At 40.4% G+C, this 16,517-nt stretch overlaps 1 protein-coding gene across 2 annotated transcripts in view; it reads left to right on the forward strand.

The window, feature by feature from the left end:
- Positions 1-56: 56 nt before the first annotated feature.
- The window catches only part of trmt61a (tRNA methyltransferase 61A), a 51,108-nt gene continuing 34,647 nt past the window's right edge, over positions 57-16,517 (forward strand). The window contains exons 1-2 of one of the 2 annotated variants that reach the window (XM_068038989.1): positions 57-129; positions 11,832-12,194. In XM_068038989.1, the coding sequence (XP_067895090.1) occupies positions 11,864-12,194 (331 nt within the window). In that variant the 5' untranslated portion in view covers positions 57-129; positions 11,832-11,863. Of the gene's footprint in view, positions 198-11,831; positions 12,195-16,517 lie in introns of both variants that reach the window. The other variant, XM_068038990.1, reaches the window with a different exon arrangement.

A 16,517-nucleotide genomic window follows, 5' to 3' on the forward strand; every position in this document is an offset into this window, starting at 1 on the left:
CAATCAAAGAGTCGCGCGGCTCTGCTCGAGGGGGGCGGTGATGTCATCGGCGTGCGCCGAGTGGTGGGCGGGGTGACGTTACCGGCGTGCGCCGAGTGCTGGGTGCCTTACTTTGTGGCGTGGTGGTTGGTGAGTGTTTGTTTGTTGCCGACATGTTCGTTAGAAAAGGCTTTTGGAGACGAGAGCGCTGAAAACATGTAAGGTTACTGAGTTCGTTAGGTTACGGATTGCCTGGGCTCACTGTTGGAGTTTGTGTGTATATGTAGGAGAACCCTATTAAAGTCAGTGCATTTGTTAGTGTATTATTACCTAAACTGTATGCCCCATTTTGTTTCTGAGACACCTATGTTTGTATTGTATACTATATTTACAATTAGTAGCTCAAAAGTGAACATCAGCAGCAGCATACGCCACAGCATCTGTAACCTCATGGTCCAGCAAATCCTTCACTCAACCATTACCATCAAGCCAGGGATCAATGAGGAGTGCAGGAGAGTATGTCAGGAGCAGCACCAGACATACCTAAAAATGAGGTCCCAACCTGGCAAAGCTATGACACAATACCATAGTCATGCTAAACAGCAGAACTGGCATGCAATAGACAGAGGAGCAAAGCAATCCCACAACTAGCAGATCAAATCAAAGATCTGCAGTCCTGCAATGTCCAGATGTGAATGGTGGTGGACAATGAAATGACTAACAGGCTCCCCAGACATTCCCATCCATAATCTTTGGGAGCCCAGCACATCAGTGCAAAAGATAAGGCTGGAGCATTTGCAACCATCTTCAGCCAGAAATGCCAAGTGGATGGTACATCTCAGCCTCCTTCTGAGTTCCCCAGCATTCCAGGTGCCAGTCTTCAGCCATTTCAATTCAAGCTCCATGTGATAACAAGAAACGGCTGAAGGCACTGGATATGATACAGCAAAGGTTATGCACCCTGACAACATCTCGGCTGTAGTACTGAGGACTCGTGCTCCAGAACTAGCCGTGTCCCTGGCCAGGCTATTCCAGTACATCTACAAGGCTGGCATCTACCCAACAATGTAGAAAATTGCCCTCTAAGTCACACACCATCCTGAGTTGTCCATGAAAAGCAAGAAAAATCCAATCTGGCCAACTATCACTCATCAGTCAACTCAATCATCAGCAAAGTGACGGAAGGTAATGTTGACAGTGCTATTAAGTGGCACTTACTCAACAATAATCTGCTCCCTGATGCTTAGTTTGGGTTCTGCCAGGCCCACTTGTCTCCAGATTTCATTACAATCTTTGTACAAACATGGACAAAAGAGCTGAATTCAAGCAGTGAGATGAGAGCGACTACCCTGACATCAAGGCAGCATTTGACCAAATGTGGCTTCAAGGAGCCCTAGCAAAATTGAAGTCAATGGGAATCAGGGAAAATTATCCACTGGTTGGAGTCATACCTTGCACATAGGAAGTTGGCTGTGATTTTTGGAGCCCAATCATCTCAGCCCCAGGACATCATTTCAGGAGGTCCGCAGGGTAGTGTCCTAAGCCGAGCCATCTTTAGCTGCTTCATCAGTGTCCTTCCCTCCATCAGAATGTCAGAAGTGGGATTTTCAATGATGATGGACTGCAGCAATTCAAGAAGGCTGCTCACCCCCACCTTCTCAAGGGTAATTAAGGATGGGCAACAAATGTGGCCCTTGCCAGTGATGCCCACAACCCATGAAATGAATAATAATAAAAAAAAATAGCACAGTGTTCAGTGCCATTTGCAACTCGTCAGATACTGAACGTCCATGCTCACAGGCGACAAGACCTGGACAACATTCAGGCTTGGGCTCATAAGTGGCAAGTAACATTCATGCCACGCAATAACCATCTCCAACAAGAGCGAATCGAACCATCCCCCACTTGACGTTCAACAACATCACCATCACTGAATCCTCTCCTCCCTCCCCCCGCCATCAACATCCTTGGGTTACAATTGACCAGAAACCTAACTGGACCAGCATTATAAAGATTGCAGCAACAACAGCCGGTCAGAGGGTGGGAGTTCTGCGACAAGTAACTTGCCTCCTAACTCCTCAAAGCCATCTGTAAGGCACAAGTCAAAAGTGTGATGGAGTACTTGCCATTTGCCTGGATAAGTACAGCTTCAACAACATTCAAGAAACTTGACACTATCCAGGACAAAGCAGCCCGCTTGATCGGCACCCCAACCGCCACCTTAAACATTCACTCCCTCCACCACCAGCGCACAGTTGTAGCAGTGTGTACCATCTACAAGATACACTGCAGCAACTCACCAAGGCTCCTTCGACAGGACCTTCCAAACCTCTACCACCTAGAAGGAGAAGGGCAGCAGCTGCATGGGGAAACCACCACCTGTGAGTTTCCCTCCAAGCCACAAGCTGTCTGACCTGAAACTATTGTTGCTTTACTGTTCACCTTCTCAAGGGCATTTAGGGATAGCAACAAATGCTGTCCTTGCAGCGATGCTTACATCCCATGAATGAATACCAAAAAAATCAAAAATAAATTGCGAGGCCAGTTGGTGAAGTGCACAGAGCTTTTTTCTAGAATAATAAAGACATTGTCAACCAATTTAATTTTAACTACATTCAGGCTGGACTGACCATCCGTTTAGAGATTATTGGTAAACTCTGAATTCCCATCATTGTAAATTTATCTACTGGTCAAAGAAAGGGCTATAGAATGAAATTCTCATTTGGTTTAGCATCAAGAAGTCCCAGGTCAGATATAGCATGTTCAAAAGCACAACCGTGTTCCTTTTACTTTGGTACCTTAACCACAAATCTCCTTGTGCCTTCTTTGAGTAAGAAAGTCCTTTTTTGGCAATTTAGACACTTTAAGGTAGTTTTTGTCATGAGAAACTGGAATGAGACTGCTTGAGCTCAGTTCACCTAAGAACCTTACAGTCAAACTGTGGAAATACCTTTCCCTTCATTTTGGATTGGAGTGATCCCAGAGGTGAATGATTTAGTAACTCGGGATGTACCTCTCAGTTCCCAACTGTAGGTAATTTTAGAAGAGAAAATCAACTTTTCATGAGTTTATGGCAGCCATCAACTGGTTTTGGGTTCTGCCTGCCAGGTAGAATGTCTTCAGAACAATTATTCTGTCCAAGTGAATCATAAGCACGTGTTTAATATTTGGATAACTTTTGATCCCATGATATGCTGCCATTTTAAATGAACAATCATGCTAATAACAATCACGTTAATAACAATCATATACTTAAAAGCTTTAGATACCTATAACTGCCACATAATTAATGTTACAAATATCAAAACTTAATCAGAGTCTATGTTTAGCTGTCTATGAATCAGTGCTGAGCTAGCTTTGCGCTTCTCGTGCTGACTGGTGTGCTGGATTTGAAGTCAAAAGGGCACTCCTGGTGCTTATTGCTAAATTGCCACACCATTCATCAGCTCTGCAGTCTAATCCTAGCACTATTCGTTTTAAATTTTTTGATTTGAAATCACTTCTCCCTTACGTGCTGTTTTCTGTATAGCTTTTATTGGTTTATGCTAAGTTTTTATGGGTTTATGCTTTTTAGCAATGTTGTTTATTTGATCTCGTGCCTTGAATTATTTCCTTTTAGTAACCACTGACATCCAGCTCTTAGCATTCTCTTATGACAATGGCTATTGCTCCTGTCTCTCTTCCTCAGCTAAGATCCAGTTGCAGCCACTTTTGAAATTGAAATCTACACACTCACCAAATGCCGTTGCTCTCTCCTCAGTTAATGTGATTTCCCAGGTATGCGTGTTGTTTCCTCGGCATGCTTTGCACCTGAGTATGTTCTGTAGAGACTGAAATTTATAATGGAATTTGAGGAAGACATGCAGTCCACAGTAAGGTATTGCTCTGTAATGTTCTACAGTAAGAGCGTTTGTTTATACTGTAATCTCATTTACACATTTGATGTGACTTGGAAGATAATGAAAGACAATTGTGTAATTCTATACTGTAATGCTAGTGACAAAGTTAAGAGGGGTATTATGCTGACTTGCATCACTTACCTTATAAGATTCACATTTGAAGACAGAAGAAAATGCGTTCTGTTACTGCATTTTTGATCTATATAAGTTATATTGCACCCAACCATTTTAAAATTGAATGCCTTGCCACTCTAACAAAATGTTTAAAATTTGATGCCTTCATCTGGGGGTCTAGGCTGTTATAGTGTCATGACGGCACAGAAGGAGACCATTTGGTGCATCAAGTCCATGCTGACTCTCTGTAGAGCAATCCAGTCAGTTACATTCCCCTGCTCTATCCCGATAGCCCTTTAGATGAGGTGGCAATATGTTGAATTTAGATGAATGATCTGGAAAACTAGAGATGAGACTATTTATAATTTATCAAGGATAATTGTTCAAGTGGTTTACTGTAATATAACACTGTTGTTATTAGGGAAATTTTCAAAGCCAACGGTTGGAAAAGAAATCTTATCCGAAGATGTGCTTGAATGTTTCTATATCACGTAAGAAAAAATCCACAGACCCGCTAATGTGGCTCGGCATCCTGTCTTCATTATAAGGCTTTCAATTAATGTTCTGTCTTCGTAATATGTTCACTGGACCATGAATCCCAACTATTCTTCATGCTCCATTTAGTGTTGCAGTGTCTTGTGGGACACCGATAAATCATTTGTCCTGGAAATCCTATTGGTTGAGAGAGCAGATACAACGCATGGGAAAAATCATTCATTGTGGGGACAAGCGCAACTGTCATAATTCAGCAGTTACATCACAGTCTATCTACTAATGGTCTTAATGAATGTCCCAGTACATCTAATGCTAGAATAGAGCTTCACAAGCTGATTAAAGCACTTTAATCAGCTCTTATTTCAATTCCAGAAGAAAATGAAGTAGAATGCTCATTGTTAGCATGTTCACAGCAACAATCGTTATTGATAAATGTATGTACAATAATGATTTTTGTATTTGAGCAACATGGGTGCTTGTCTGAAAAATAGGACATCAACTTCCACTTGCAATGTGTTTCTTTTTCCCAGATTGACCATTTGATGTGTCTGGGATGACTTCAATGGAAATAAATGTTTGATTATTTAGATTTCCTCAATCTGAAAAATCCACCGGTCTCATCTAATTAAAGAGTCCAATCGATGTGCCGGGGTTCTCAGAATGAATTTAAATGTTCATCAGCTTATCTAGTTCATACAGTGAGTAGATGAGTCGTACAGATTATGAAGGTCATAAATTCAGTTTCTAATCTATCCTGAGTTATGTTATCACAGCGGAGGGAAAGATAGGGGTATTAGTTTGTTTTATTACGCTCTAGATTAGTGAGTGAAAACCAAAAATCTTGTGATCGCTATCCAGTGACCTCTTACTGGAAGCATGCGTTTGTCAATGTTGGCCGGGGGTAGGTGCAGGTTCAGTGGTGGAAATTTTTCCTCTTCATTCCCCCACTCCTTGATTAATAGAGCAGCCTGCCGCATTGAAATTGTTTTTGAGACTGACAAAGTACTAGAGATGCCTGGCATCTCTGGAGTTGCACCCCAGCAAGAGAGAGCAGCGTTAATTATCAACAACCCTAAATAGGTCATGGTTATCTGAGAACTTCAGTAATTATGTTCAGCTGCATTATTCATTGTATCTGCTAGTGTCTGTACTCTTGTTATTTAGAATTACTGCAGTATTGCCAGAGTGGCACTTTGAGCAGATTGGATTTAGTGCTGTGGCTGTTAGGCAATTGTGGAAGTTCTAAAATGTTTCCCACACTTCCTGATGGATATTAATGTAGATTAAATTATCCATGCTTCCATTTTGGCTGTTATTACATTAAATATTTATTTTTAAAAAGATACTTTTTATGTTTCTGATATCAGGCCTAAACCCTGAATATGCAATAATTATGGAAATTAATTTTCAAGCTCTCGTTCTTGAGGCATTGGGAAGATCCACGAAGTTCTTTGAGGTCACTTGTGTTGCGTTCATCAAACAACATTTAGAATATGAATTCAAGAAGTAGCATAGACTCACTACTAGTTGCCAGTTGCCTGCGTGTACGCATGTGTTGAGTGGCTCCCTAATTCTTTGGTCATTTGAAGCATAAATCAATGGGACAATAGAAATGAAAACATATATCATGAAATGCAGCAAGACCTGGACAATATCCAGGCTTGGGCTGATAAGTGGTAAGTAACATTTGCGCCACACAAGTGCCAGGCAATGACCATTACAACAAGAGAGATTCTAACCATTTCCCCTTGACATTCAATGACATTACCATCGCTGAATTCCCTATCAACATCCTAGGGGCTACCACTGGCCAGAAACTGAACTGGATTAGCTATATAAATACCATGGCTACAAGAGCAGGTCAGAGACTAGGAATCCTGAGGCAAGTAACTCACCTCCGGACTCCCCAAAGCCTGTCCACCATCTACAAGGCACAAGGCAGGAGTGTGATGGAATACTCTCCACTTGCCTGGATGAGTGCAGATCCAACACCAATCAAGAAGCTCGGCACCATCCAGGACAAAGCAGCCCCCTTGATTGGCACCCCATCTACAAACATTCACTCCCTCCACCACCGACGCACAGTGGCAGCAGTGTGTACCATCTACAAGATGCACTGCAGGAACGCACCAAGGCTCCTTAGACAGCACCTTCCAAACCCACAACCTCTACCAACTAGAAGGACAAGGGCAGCAAGTACATGGGAACACCACCACCTGCAAGTTCCCCTCCAAGTCACACACCATCCTGACTTGGAACTATGTCGCCGTTCCTTCATTGTTGTTGGGTCAAAATCCTGGAACTCCCTAACAGCACTGTGGGTGTACCTACACCCCAAGGACTGCAGCGGTTCAAGAAGGCCACCACCACCACCTCAAGGGCAATTAGGGATGGTAAATAAATGCTGGCCTAGCTAGCGATACCCACATCCCATGAATGAATAAAAAACAAATTCCAGCGTTGTCTGCTCTCATGCTTATTGGCTGCTTTGCTCTGTCATGCTTCTGCTCTTAAGACTACCAACCATTGCTGCATACTCCTAGCTTGAGCCTTACCTGATTTATTGATATTATTAGAAATAATTAAATTGGCAATCTTAACACCAGAAAGCTTGTGAACCATTGTCTTTGGAACCCACTTTGAAAACCATGATTTAAATGGATTTATGATCGGTCACCTTTTTTGATGCTTTAGAAGGAAGAGAAAAACAGATTTGTGTTTATGCAGTGTCTTATCGTGTCTTCAGTACATCCGCTTCACGTCCAGTGAATAACTTTTGAAGGGTTATGTAAGCACTGTTATGTGGGCAAACATGGCGACCAATTACACAAGCAAAGGTCCCATAAACAATTAATTAAATAAATGATTATTTTTGTTGGTTTTAGTTGAGGGAGGAACATTAGTCAGGGCATTGGGGAACTCCCTGCTCGTTGTGAATAATACCATGGGATCTTTTGTATCTATCTAAGATGACAGATGGGGCCTCAGTTTAATGACTGATACAATACCTCTGACTGCAGCATTCCCTTAGTGCTGCACTGGAATGCCAGCCAGGATTATTTGCTCAAGTTGTGGAATGGTTCTTGAGTACACAGCTGAGGTCTCAGTGGTAGCACCCTCACCTCTGAATCATCCTTGAGCACATAATGTAGGCTGGTACTTTAGAGCAGCACTGGAGGAGTGTTGCATTGTTGGAGGATTAAACCAAGTTCCTGTCTGCCTGCTAGGTGGATTCAGGAAATCCCATGGCATTATTTGATGAAGGAGAGTTCTTGTGTTCTGACAAAACAAAACTCTCAACAAACACCATTTTATTTTTTTCAAAAAAGTTATCTGGTTATTTTTCTTTTTGCTGTTTGAGGCCTTGTGTGCAAATGTAGGCTTTACCTATGTTACAATAGTGACTCCACTTCAAAATTATTTTGACGATGGAGTATTTTGGGATATCTTGAGGTCATAAAAAAGTAATTATATGGAAGCAATTTAGTTCTTTCTGTCTCAGGTGAGAATGCTACCAACCAAGGCACATATCTTTCACCTTTGCTCTTGCTGAAGCATGGACCTACTGGCTGCTAATTTTGCTCACTTCTGTGTCTTCAACACCATTTATTTCACGGTCAGATAAGGGGCTTAGGGAGTGCATCAACATCTGGTGGAGAAAATTTTTAAATCAGCTGTTACATAAGTTTTGAAAAACAAGAGCAAGAATATTTTGTATGATAAGTCTATAGTTAGCTCTCCAACTTATATTTTTATGATGTATATTGTACTTGTGTGATGTTTAGTTATGCAGTTATCCACTTTAGTCTTTGGACTGTTTAATATATTTGTACACATTTATTTTCTGAAACGTTCATCCCAACTAAACATTCAACTAAAACCATTTTATCTAATGCAAACAGGTTTAATTGATTTTTTTAACTCCTGCTTTTACAGTGGTGCTTTTAACTTCTTTGTAATCAATCTTTTCTCAATTAGTGTCTGATTAATTCTGGGTGTCAAAGATGCAGGAGAATAGCATTAAAATTGTGAATTTAAATTCTGTAGCTTGATCTGATGCCATCAGAACATTTTTGCAGCTATTGTCCATTTGCCTTCATCCTTAAGCTGTCTGAGCCCTAGATAATAGACGTAGGATTCCTCCCATCTACTAAGCTAATGCTGCCTGTTCCTTATTCAACAATTCCAGCTATTGAGCTGTTTTCAGCATAAGAACCATTAATTTTCTGGGACCCAAAAAGACCTGTCACTTCAAGGGTCAAACTTATCGAATGCCTTCACCAAATTACTGAATCCCTTCTCCATCCAAAAACACAATCAATTGTTTCTTTGCTCATTTGTATTGTGTTTCAGTAGCCTTACTCACTGCTTTTCAAACTCTTCTGTGTGGAATATCCCGCTGCAAATATTATCGACTCCTGGGGCACATCCCCTTCCTAATTTCCAGAAGATAATGTATAGGAAAACAGTGCTAACATTGCAGAAAATCATATACAACAGCAGAAATATTGTGCTGGTAAATCAACAGACACTGAATGCGAAAATGATAAAGAATACAAAATTCTCAGAAACTGCACAATGTGTTGGCATGTGCGGCGCAGTTGGACAGACGTTAGCCCAGTTTAGAAAACCTCTAATCTTGCCTGGTAACTTGCTGTGAAACTGTATTAATTTGATTTAATTTATGGCACACTGTATTTAAACCTTTCATTGAACAACTTCCTTCAAGTAATCTTGCCAATACCCTTCACCATCTTGAAGACTTCAACTAGATCACTTCAAAGTCCTTTTTTTTAAAAAAGAAAACATTTTTGATGCTCCCCTCTACCCTCTTAGGGGTGAAAGTATCTTTATTACAAGGTGACGAAACTGCATATTGTACTCTAAATGGAATCTGACCAATGTCTCAAACAGCAGTACCTTCAGAATTCTATTCAGTCTGGGCTGATGCAAACCAGTACCTTATTTGCCTTTTTTTAACCATAGCTAAACACTCCATTTGTTTTTGGTTCCTTGCTCCCGTTCTAATTATATTACATAAGAACAAGAGTAGGCCATTTAGCCATTCGAACCCTGTTCCGCCATTCATTGAAATCATGGCTGATCTGTGATCTAACTCCATATACGCACCTTTGCCTCATATTCCTTGATACCTTTGACTAACATATTTATCAATCTCAGTTTTAAAATCAACACTTGATCTAATATTAATTGCCATTTACGGAAGAGAGTTCTAATCTACCGCCCTTTGGGTGAAACACTGTTTCCTAATTTCACTCCTAGCTCTAATTTTTAGACTATGCCCCGAGTCCTAGACTCCCCAACTAGTGGAAATAGTTTCTCCCAATCTACCAAATCAGTTCTCAATATCTTGAAAACTTTGAATAACCACCTAAGTTCCCTCGTTTGTTTAATCTCTCCTCGTAGCATAATCTTTGGAGTTTAGATATCATTACAGGAAACCTATTCTGCACTCCCTCCAAGGCCAATATATCCATCCTAAGGTATGGTGCCCAGAACTGCTCGCAGTACTCTAGGTGTGGATTATTGAATTATGGAATTATTTTACAATTATTCATATTGAATTATCTGACACCTTTTTAAAAAAAAAATCCAAATCCTTCAGAATCTATTTGTATTGCCTCTTCTACAAACAAAGATTTTGTTTACCATTCCCTTGTTCAAGTCACTATAGTTCAAGTAGCAAAGGTCCAAATGCTAGGATATCAATTTCTTTCCAGCCTGAAAGGTTCCTACAAATGTCTATCAATTTCCTGCTTTAAAGCTACTTTAAATCCAGGATCTCCAGTCTACTTCAGCTGTTAGTTTAGTTTTAGTTTAGAGATACAGCACTGAAACAGGCCCTTCGGCCCACCGAGTCTGTGCCGACCATCAACCACCCATTTATACTAATCCTACACTAATCCCATATTCCTACCACATCCCCACCTGTCCCTATATTTCCCTACCACCTACCTATACTAGGGGCAATTTATAATGGCCAATTAACCTATCAACCTGCAAGTCTTTGGCATGTGGGAGGAAACCGGAGCACCCGGAGGAAACCCACGCAGACACAGGGAGAACTTGCAAACTCCACACAGGCAGTTCCCAGAATTGAACCTGGGTTGCTGGAGCTGTGAGGCTGCGGTGCTAGCCACTGTGCACTCAGAAAAACTAAGCACCCAGTGATTTCTTTTCTTGCCATTTTTTCTCTCTTTCTGTCCTCTGTGGGAGGTGTTGGCTAATTGCTGGTTCCATAGGTGCTAGCACCATTTTATATCAAACTCAAGTGACCATTATTTATGTATGAGCCTTGCCACTTGGTATTGGCAGCTAATCAACTTTGTGAGTGGGTGGGGGTTAGGCTTAAATTCTCATTAACATTGACTTTCTTTTAGAATTGTGTTTATTCACTTTCCTCTCTTCAAGAATCTGTCCCAAATTTAGAAAACCTATAAAAATATTCCTTAGAGCATCACTAACATCAGTCTTATCTCCTTTTAAGACTCATTTGTGTAAGTTGTTTGGAGCAGGTAGTTTATCTATTTTCAGAGTACCTAATTATGTAATTATACTCTTATTTGTGTAGATTTTCCATTGCTATTCCTGAAATTCTGATATGGTAAATTGTCATTCGTCTTTCTGAATAAATATAGATGTGGGGTAGACTGTTTAATAACTATCTTTCTTTCTCTCTGGATACCAGCTTCCCAATATCACAGTTAAATGGACTGTTATTTTCTTTCACTCTCTGTTTATGCAGTTGGAAAAAAACTATTAAAAAAAAAACTGCTCAGGATGTTCATTGTTGTCATTCAGTATTCTTGGCTTTTTATTTTTGACCTGCTTTTACTCATCTTTCATATTTACGTGATCTTCCTGGCTACTCCATTCCCACAAACACAAATGAGATTATTGATCTCAATAATTAAAAATACATTTTTGGTGATGTTAGTTGAAAAAATGTTGGCCAAGGTACTGGAGAACACCAACTTCCTCTTTCCACCCCATTTTTCTATCCACCCCGTCCCAGCTTGGTGATGGTAAGGCCGCTTATAACGTCTCCTTTGTGGCCCTGGGCCTGGTGGGATAACAGCACAGATCAAGAGAATCAACTGTGGGATTTTCCTGGAGCATATGGCACATTCTCGCCTTGAGTAATGCATTTACAAACTAAGCTATCAGAAAAGTGAATTATGTTGTTGTAAAAGGTGCCCATTCTACTGGATCTGTTCAAAAACGTCGGCTGCAGATTTATACCTGTCTTTCAATAGTGAAGTAGTAAGAACAAATGCTGAACTTTATTGATGTAAAAATATTGTCTATTTTGTTCTTTTCTAGATTGTGACAATCATTGGATTCCATTCTCAGAAATGAGTTTTGTGGAGTATAGAGATGTTATTCAGAATGGTGACACCGCCATCGTCTTCCTAGGTCATGACTCAATGTTTGCGATCAAAGTTCAGCAAGGTGGTGCAACGCAGACAAAATATGGGGCCATCAAGCACTCGACAGACCTAATTGGGAAAAAGTATGGCTCAAAAGTTACATGCAGCAAAGGAGGTTGGGTGTATATACTTCATCCAACTCCAGAACTCTGGACTGTGACTCTTCCTCACCGGACCCAGATCCTCTATTCTACTGATATCTCTATGATCATTATGATGCTAGAGTTGAAGCCAGGATCAATTGTCTGTGAGTCAGGTAGGTTATTCGAATAACATAGAATCTAAACACACAGATTTTAACCTGTACTGGTGATATGTGTATTTCAAAGATATTTATAGCTTGACTAATTTGCAGCAAAGAAGAAATGTTCAAATTCAATACTTGTCTAGTTTTCTGTGGATGATGAAATGCCTCAGTTTACTTGCTCAGCTGCTGTGTTTAATTTTTCAAGTGTGACCATTTCTGCAATTGTTGAGGAAACTGTTTTTCTAATCTTTTAGATGCATGACGTTAGGTGAGTAGTAATACTGTATTTCTTGTCATTTAGGAATATGAAAAATTTAGCATTTTATTTTATTTCTGCATCTTGTATGGTACATACACTGGCTTTGGAGATGTAATTATATTATACTCTGGACTCTGCACCTTTGGCTGAAAGCATATTAACTAAATGGTGAGAGATTGCAAAGCTCTGAGATGCAGAGGGATCTGGGTGTCCTAGTGCATGAATCGCAAAAGGTTAGTAAGCAGGTACAGCACATAATTAGGAAAGCTAATAGAATGTTATTGTTTATCGTGAGGGGAATTGAATACAAAAGTAGGGAGGTTATGCTTCAGTTCTACAGGGCATTGGTGAGACCACATCTGGAGTACTGTATACAGTACTGGTCTCCTTATTTAAGGAAGGATGTAAATGTGTTGGAGGCAGTACAGAGAAGGTTTACTAAACTAATAAATACCTGGAATGGGCGGGTTGTCTTACGAGGAAAGATTGGACAGGCTAGGCTTGTATCTGCTGGAATTTAGAAGAGTAAGAGGCGACTTGATTGAAACATATAAGATCCTGAGGGGTTTTGACAGGGTGGATGTGGAAAGGATGTTTCCCCTTGTGGGTGAATCTAGAACTAGGGATCACTGTTTAAAAATAAGGGGTTGCCCATTTAAGACAGAGATGAGGAGAAATCTTTTCTCTGAGGGTCGTGAGTCTTTGGAATTCTCTTCCTCAAAAGGTGGTGGAAGCAGAGTCTTTGAAATTTTTTAAGGCAGAGATAGATAGATTCTTGATAAGCAAGGGGGTGGAAGGTTATTGGGGATAGGTGGAAATGTGGAGTAATCAGTTCAGCCATGAACCTATTGAATGGCGGAGCAGGCTCGAAGGACTGAGTGACCTACTCTTGCTCCTAATTCATATGTTCGTATTTCCACATGTTCAGTTAGATCGTTAAAATCTCATGGTATTATTAAAAGAAGAGTAAGATTCCTCCTCCCTCAAACCAATACTATTTATAAAAAAAAATTGTGTTTGCTGTTGCAGAACAGTTCTATTTGCTGACAGGATAGTCGCTGCCCTCCAAAAGTAATCCATTATGTGAAATGCTTTGAGATGTTTTGATAAAATATGGTGCTTGTCATGCACAGAAGAAGCCATGATCAAATAAACATGAAATGGAAGAATTATGAATTTAAAAAGTCAACTGCTAAACAAGACCACAAGAGCATGGACACTTATGTAACAGTCAAAATGGAGTAGCAGTCACATGACCCCCCCACCCCCTCCCCCTCCCTTCTGTACTGGAAATAAACAAACTTGTCTGCCAAGATGGAACTTGTTAACCTCGTCTGAAAGAGCTCTGGCGAGAACCCCTTTGAAATTGAAAGGAGGACGATCACATATTAATGACCTGAATAGATTAACAAAGGTTACTGGAGACAGTATGACACAGCCAAAAGCAGAATGAATGAATAGATGTGAAGTAGCCACATCATAATGGAATGGTACCCATCCAGACTTCAATAGATAGCCTGCATTCCACATCCTGGACCTTTGTGTGGTTACACTAGGCCGCATGTCTCCTAACAGAAATTCTAATGTGATGGATTTTTACCTTAAAAGGTAGCCCTCTGGAGAGGGACACACACACACACAGAGTAAGCCAACACCTTTAGAAAGCAGTTCAGCCAAAGACTGTGTGCCTGGACCAGCACAAAGAAGAAGTCCTGCTGCTAATTCTACACTTCAACTTGCTGCAGCAGAGAACTTAAAAAACCACCACCTCCAGTCTGAAGTCTTAACCACCAGAAATCTACAACACCTCAACCAGCTCAAGACTACAAATGCCTTGGCCTGGGTGTTTTTTGACCTTTTAAAAGCACCTGTCCTCCTTAGATTCAGCAGGTTTACTGTAAATCACAAACACTTACCTCGCTTTGAACTACCCTTTTCTCTCTGTCTATTCTTGTGTGTGTGATTGAGGTTGCTACCATTTTGGGAATTGTGCAAAAAATAGATACTTATTTTAAGCCTACGAGAAAACCTATCATTTGTCTGTTTATTTGATCCTAAAAAACAGAGACTAACTTACCATTTTTGATAAAAACATGATTGTGGTCAGTTGGGAGGTGAACAGTGGAAACCATCCGCACTCCTTATCACCTGTCAGTAAAATGCTATATAAATGCAAGTGTTTCCTTGGACCATGTCTCGTGGAATCTATAACCCAGGTTCCATTTCATCAGCGTATTCTGTTTGCTGCTCTACTTTAAATTTTAACATTAATGGAGGCTGATGTGTATGTTGGATTTAACTTGTCTTCAGAGGTGTTTGGCTGCTATTTCAGAAAATTTGATTTGGAGAGATTGACACGGGGGGCAAAGCATTATGTTTACTTTATTGAGGATCTAGTTTAAATACCGAGTTGATTGATTCAAATGGAAATACGTCATTAATTTTAAGACCGGGTGAAGTGCTGAGCAACATTGAGATGGATGATTGAGAACTGCTATGTTGTGAGTTTCCAGTTTCATGATGGTCTGAAGTGGAGTTGGGAAATTCACTGCCAAAGTGTAAAGAATGTAGAAGGAAATGTCAATTAGTAATCTTCCAGTGGTGGCTTGAGCCGTATTGTTGAAGGTCTGGAATAAGTTTATAAAATATTAAAGCTGCATTTATTCAATAATACATCAGAAAAGGTGTTCCTCAGCTTTAAAAGTTCATGAGTCAACCAATCTTTATATGCATGTGCCAGTCTATTATTATATTAGCCAAATGAAAATAGATTCCCATCTTAAAAACGAATATCTGCTACAGAGGGGGCAATGATGCTTTTTTAAAAGTAAATCCACTGTCATTGCAGTCAGTGCCAAATGTCCAGCTGTGGTAAAGGTTTTTAGTTCACTTTGTGATGGTGAAAATAAAAATCTTAGTTACTCTCATGTATATATTTTTGTGTGCTATTCAGTGAGCATAGCAAGATTAGAACATGAAACAGCTGAGACTTCACAGCATTGAAGGAATGTTAATTAGTAATATTAGATCTCACTGATTTTACAATTGCAATATCAAGATTTGTGATATGGTGTGATGTACATTGGCCTAAATGTAAATTTTTCTCCCCTTTCTAATCCTGTACTTCTGTAGTTTGCATATGCATTAAAATTTAATGAGCTAAAAGCTCCTGTTATATTAATATTCTATGAAATATGCCCTTACTACAAGGCCAAATTATACTTGGTTAGAATCCTAGAATAGAATCATAGAATGGTTACAGCACAGAAAGAGGCCAGGCAGCCCATTGTGTCCATGCTAGCTTCTGCAAGAACACCTCTGCTAGTCCCACTCCCCCACCCTTGCCCTGTAGCCCAACAATTTTTTTTTCTTCAGGTGCTTGTCCAATTCCCTTTTGAAAGCCACAATTGAATCTTCCTCCATCACACTCTCAGGTGGTGCAATCCAGATCGTAACCACTCACTGCGTAAAAAAGCTTTTCCTCATGTTGCCGTTGCTTCTGTTACCAATCACCTTAAATTGGTGTCCTCTGGTTCTCGATCCTTCTGCAAACAGGAATAGTTTCTCCCTACCTACTTTGTCTAGAACACCTCTATCAAATCTCCTCTCGACCTTCTCTCCCCTAAGGAGAACAACCCCATCTTCTCCAGTCTATCCTTATAAGTGAAGTCCCTCATCTCTGGAACCATTCTCATAAATCTTTTCTGTACCCTCTCTAAAGCTTTCACATTCTTCCTAAAGTTGTTGTTCTTCTAGCCATAGTCCTAAAGGACCATAAGTATCTCTCCCCATTAGAGAGAGACAGTTGGTAATGTATAGCTTGAGGGTCACCACTCCGCAAATGTGGGGCAAGGCAAGGAGGTAGCCCTACCACAGCCGTTACAAAGATTTAACCGGCACTATTGACGTCTTTCTGCATCACGCTCTAGCTGTCTAGCCAACTGAGCTAACCAACCCCCTTCCCTTCCTAAAGTGCGGTGCCCAGAATCACCACGATACTCTAGTTGAGGCTGAACCAGTGTTTTATAAAGGTTTATCATAACTTTCCTGTCCTTTTAACCACTTTCTCTCTG

The sequence above is a fragment of the Heterodontus francisci genome, chromosome 9, assembly GCF_036365525.1.
Source record: "Heterodontus francisci isolate sHetFra1 chromosome 9, sHetFra1.hap1, whole genome shotgun sequence".
Classification (NCBI taxonomy): domain Eukaryota; kingdom Metazoa; phylum Chordata; class Chondrichthyes; order Heterodontiformes; family Heterodontidae; genus Heterodontus; species Heterodontus francisci.